This window comes from Aphelocoma coerulescens, chromosome 7, assembly GCF_041296385.1.
Source record: "Aphelocoma coerulescens isolate FSJ_1873_10779 chromosome 7, UR_Acoe_1.0, whole genome shotgun sequence".
Taxonomy (NCBI): domain Eukaryota; kingdom Metazoa; phylum Chordata; class Aves; order Passeriformes; family Corvidae; genus Aphelocoma; species Aphelocoma coerulescens.
The window spans coordinates 17,386,509-17,391,369 of NC_091021.1; the positions used below are offsets into that span (position 1 = coordinate 17,386,509).

General features: G+C 55.3%; 1 protein-coding gene across 1 annotated transcript; it reads left to right on the forward strand.

Moving 5' to 3' along the window:
- The first annotated feature begins 438 nt into the window (after positions 1 to 438).
- EVX2 (even-skipped homeobox 2) lies at positions 439 to 4,349 on the forward strand. The gene is made up of 3 exons (XM_069020595.1): positions 439 to 1,742; positions 2,875 to 3,131; positions 3,696 to 4,349. The coding sequence occupies exons 1-3, from the start codon at positions 1,319 to 1,321 to the stop codon at positions 4,347 to 4,349; spliced, it is 1,335 nt and encodes a 444-aa protein (XP_068876696.1). The 5' UTR covers positions 439 to 1,318.
- The last annotated feature ends 512 nt before the right edge of the window (positions 4,350 to 4,861 follow it).

A 4,861-nucleotide genomic window follows, 5' to 3' on the forward strand; every position in this document is an offset into this window, starting at 1 on the left:
ACGCTTCGCCCCGCGGCACCCGGCAAAGAGCGGAGGGATGAGCTAACTGAGCCACAGGTAACTTTGGAGAGAGGGTGTTAAGGTGATGTTTCTGATAGGTCGGAGCCTGCGGGCAATAACCCCCCATCCATCATTTAATTCTATGATTATTTTAAAATTTTCAAATGCGTAGGTTTTATTGGTGGTGGGGAGGAAAGAAGCAGAGGGCTGGAGCGAAACCTGCCGGGAGAATGAAATGGACGCCCACGGAGTGTTTTAAATCACGAATGCATTTAATGCTCTCCAGTTATTTCCTTCCCCTATCATACCGTATAACAGTCAGTATTTTCCCAGAGGGAAGAAAAATCCCGGGCTAGCTTCGTCGATAAGCAGGATTATAGAAAGTAAAAATGAGATCATATTTAAGGATGCAACGAAGAGAAAGATAATAGAGTTGTAATATACTAGATTATAACAAATATTTTAATCTCCAGGTAACTACTTGAATCTGTACAGCAGACTTACAAAGTCTGGGCATAAGGTCCATGCGTGTGAGGGGGTGCGTGGGGGTGTCAGTGTAAATTCCTAAATAAAAGTACTAATGTGGTCTGGAAATGGGAGGGAAAAGTAAAGAGATATCAGCGGCAGGAGGTTCTCAAACCTCTGGTCCTCTTCCAGTATTTCCTTGCCTTGTGATCTAAAATTCGCCTCAGAAATAATAATAAAGAAAAGCATTATCTAATATTTAGCGTGTAGTTCTGTCCGAGGACAAATGAGAAAGAAGCTGCATCATTAGGACCTAAAAGGCAACAAAACAAAAATCAGAGCATAATGATGCACCTAAATGAAGGGGGAAATGTTGCACAGCTCATTTTATTAATCAGACTGTCAATTCCACCCCAGAGGCCAAACCCCAGAGCAATTCAAGCAGGATCTGATCAAGCTAAGGACAGAAGCTTTACTCCTCACTTCTTGTCTTTCTTTCTTTCCACCTGGATATATTTGTCTGCTCTGAAGCCGCCTTCATTATCCACTGACAGGAGCTTGTATTTATTTGCTTATAAACCTGTTACAATAAATGATTATTCGAACAGCGTCATTCGTACCTTAATGACGAGCACCACTTTTTGATGAATGACATTTCGGGCTAGAAAGGATGTATGGGTCATTTTGACCAGTCATTCCCTCGCTTTGGCATCCCACAATTTTTACACCTCCCTCAAAAACAGATAATAATATTTAGAGACACTTGCCGGGCTGAATGTGAATTAGCCCCTGCTGCAGCTCATCATTAGTACAGGACCAGCCCTGCAACTTTGACATTTTTTATAAAGCTGAGATGATGGAAAGAATAAGAAAAGAGATGATCCTGATGGAGAGAGGGCTGCACAGCCCTACAGCTGGCAAAAGGCTCTCGAATTTGTCAGACTCAGCTGGAAATGCGGTGTTGGAGGCCCTTGAAAATTCTCCGCACAGTGGTCGCCTCAGCCCGAGACTGACTGCCGCCTCCCTGCACAGCGCTATAGGGGACATCTCTGCCAAAGGCAAATTTGAAATAGACACTTTATTCAATCTCCAGCATCCGAGCAGTGAAAGCACTGTCTCCTCCGAAATCCCGCCGTCGGAAAGCAGGAAGAAAATCAGCCTTTATTCCGAAGTTGCTCAAGAGGCAGATATGAACAGTGATGTGGAGGTGGGCTGCTCCGCGCTCCGCTCCCCGGCCAGCCTGACTTCCTCCCAGCTGAAGGAAAACAGTAACAAAGGTAACTCTTCCTTTATCATCTTCATCTAAGCCCCGCTCTTTGCCAACCGGCTTTAAAAACCAAAGGAAACCCACCGCCACCGCCAAAGTTGCTCGCCTCTGCATCGGCGCTCTCTCTTCTGCGAAGACAGAGCTCCAGGCTGTAAAATATTATTGCAATTACTGCGCTACCCCGATAGCTGAGATACACTGTCCGGGCAGCTCCTGTGTCGGTGCCTTCGTGTGTGTGTGTGTATGCCCAAATCCATTGATACGTAGATATATATCCAGAATATATGTGGGCACAAATATCCACCCACCTATATTTAGGCAAAGCTTTGTCCGTGTATTTCCCCGCTCTCTTGGAGCTCTCGGCGTCTCTTGAGCTGTATATGAGTGTATATACATAGATTAAATTAGAGAGAGAGAGGGGGGAATGCGAGGAAACTGCCCGCATTTGACTGTGTGTGTCCTTCTCTGTGTATATGCAATGTGCTGTCAGTGTCCACCTCGGGGTAATTTGGCATTGTTCACTTTTCCTCTGCTTGTAAGAGGAGGTTTGAAACAGCCGCGTCTCCTTCCCCGTTCTTTGCGGGGCACGGTGATGGACGGTGGTTGTTATTATTGCTGGAGGTTATTGGGAGGTGGAGGCAGATGAACGGTGGATTTCCTAGGGGCCACAGTGCATGCCTTTTTTGTCAAATGTGCCAGAGAAAGGAAGGGATGCTCGACGTAACCCTGGAGGAAAAAAAAAAAAAAAAAGGCTTTTATGGCTGCTTTTATTTTGTATGTCTCAAACGAAAATAAAGAACGGCAGTCGAAGGGGAACAGGCTAGCGCCGAGCCGGGCCCCGAGCTACGGCCCGCGCCCTCGCCCACTCTCCCCTGAGCTCAGCCGCCCTGCAGTCTCCAAGCCCGCCCCATCTGAAAATAAAGCGGTTACGAAGGATTAAAAAACCCCAAACCAACCAACCAACCAACCAATAACCAACAAACAACCTCCAAATCCAAATTTATCGATTCTGTTAGCAGCAGGGATTTGTAAGAATGACAGCTGGCCTTGAGCACGGGTGTAGCGGGCCCGGTCCGGCCTGGCCAGGAGGACTGGGGGGCCACCGAGTCTCCCGCTCTCACCACCGTGCCCTCGCCCTGCAGGCTACGCGGAGAGCAGCCCGACGCCCAGCGCCCCCGCCGCCGCCACCGCCCCCGCCGCCGGCATCGGCAGCCTGCACAGCGGCGGCGCGCTGGGCGGCTCGGCGGCGGGGGCCGACCAGGTGCGCCGGTACCGCACCGCCTTCACCCGAGAGCAGATCGCCCGCCTGGAGAAGGAGTTCTACCGCGAGAACTACGTGTCGCGGCCGCGGCGCTGTGAGCTGGCCGCCGCCCTCAATCTCCCCGAAACCACCATCAAGGTACGCCGCGTTCCGTGCCCAACCGAGCCGCGGCTGACCCGCGCAGCCCAGCGGTACCCGGGTTCCCCGGGCCGCGGCCGGCAGGGCTCTCCGGTTGGAGGACTCGCAGGGCCCACAGCTATGAGCAACTCTCGTGCTCGTTTGCTTTTCTGCAACCAACACTTTTCATTTGCTTTTTAAAGTTGTTGTTATTACTGTTATTTTTATTTTCCTCTTCAGTTTTTATCGCGTTAGCCTATTTCCTAAAGTGAAGAGGGGAGAGAATAAACGTAGGGGGAATGAGCGTCAGTACCCTGAAGACACAGTCCTGTGTGGGGAGGAGGGGACGATTCGACGGGAAAATGTTTATTCGGATCGAAAGGGCTCCCCTCGAGTAGAGGGGGGGCCGTACCCACCGCTCCCCTCGGGCAAGGTCACGGGAGATTGCTCCGGGCGGGAGAAGGGTCGCCTACAAGCGTTAGCAATAGATGTCGGTGGGTGCCCGCTGGTGTCCGCGGCGGAACGGGTGCGGCGGGGCGCGGTGTGGAGCGGAGCTGAGGCCGCGCTGTGCTTGTGTCCCCGCAGGTGTGGTTCCAGAACCGGCGGATGAAGGACAAGCGGCAGCGCCTGGCCATGTCCTGGCCCCACCCGGCCGACCCCAGCTTCTACACCTACATGATGACCCACGCGGCGGCCACGGGCAGTTTGCCCTACCCTTTCCACTCCCACGTCCCGCTCCACTACTACCCGCACGTCGGGGTCACGGCTGCCGCCGCTGCCGCCGCTGCCTCGGGGGCCGCCGCCGCGCCCTTCGCCACCTCCATCCGACCGCTGGACACTTTCCGCGCCCTCTCGCACCCCTATTCCCGCCCGGAGCTGCTCTGCAGTTTCCGACACCCCGGTCTCTACCAGACGCCGGCCGCCGCCGGCCTCAACAGCAGCGCGGCCGCCTCGGCGGCAGCGGCGGCGGCGGCGGCGGCAGCGGCGGCGGCGGGCTCGGGGCCGCCGGGGGGCTCGGCGCCCTGCTCCTGCCTCAGCTGCCACAGCAGCCAGACGGCGGCGGCGGCGGCGGCGGCGGCCTCGGCGCTGGGCTCGCGGGGCGGCACGGCCGCCGACTTCCCCTGCACGGCGGCGGGGCAGCGCTCCGAGAGCGGCTTCCTGCCCTACTCGGCCGCCGTGCTCAGCAAGGCCGCGGTCGCCTCGCCGGACCAGCGGGAGGAGGCGCCGCTCACAAGATAACTACCCCGGCCCGAGTCCGGGGCTGTTTTGTAGAGGGAGTCGCGGGGGGATGGGGGTGGTCGGGGCGGGGGGCGCCCCCGCGCTGGGCCAAAAAGTTCTGTCTATTTTTTTATTGCTGACCGCCCCGCCGCCGTGGGGCGCGGGACCGGCGGGGAGGGCGCTCCGCGCCCCACTGCGCCCCCGCGGAGGCGGCCCCGCGGTGCTCGCTGCCGGGCGCTGCCGGGCTTTGCGGGGTGCAGGCAACCGGGCCGGCGGGGGCAGGGAGGGGCAGCCGGCGGAAGGGAACGTGTTTCTGGCCTTATTTTTTTTTTTTTTTTAATTATTATTATTTCGGTTTGAGTTCGAGTAAATGGAAAATGTCTCGAGTATTTCCATACAACAAGCGGTAGCTAATGAGGCAGCCGCGTCCGGGCCAGTAACGCGAAGTGTGACACTGACAGGATGGGGAGAGGCATTTTTTAAGATCACGCTTTCTAACTACCATAATCCATGTTATCTGGGAAATACTTGAA

Excerpts from the sequence above, each read along its gene's own strand:
- EVX2 (XM_069020595.1), top strand. The coding sequence starts at position 1,319 with ATGATGGAAAGAATAAGAAAAGAGATGATCCTGATGGAGAGAGGGCTG. Across the intron at positions 1,743-2,874 it reads GAAGGAAAACAGTAACAAAG|GCTACGCGGAGAGCAGCCCG; the intron begins GTAACTCTTCCT and ends CTCGCCCTGCAG. Across the intron at positions 3,132-3,695 it reads TCCCCGAAACCACCATCAAG|GTGTGGTTCCAGAACCGGCG; the intron begins GTACGCCGCGTT and ends GTGTCCCCGCAG.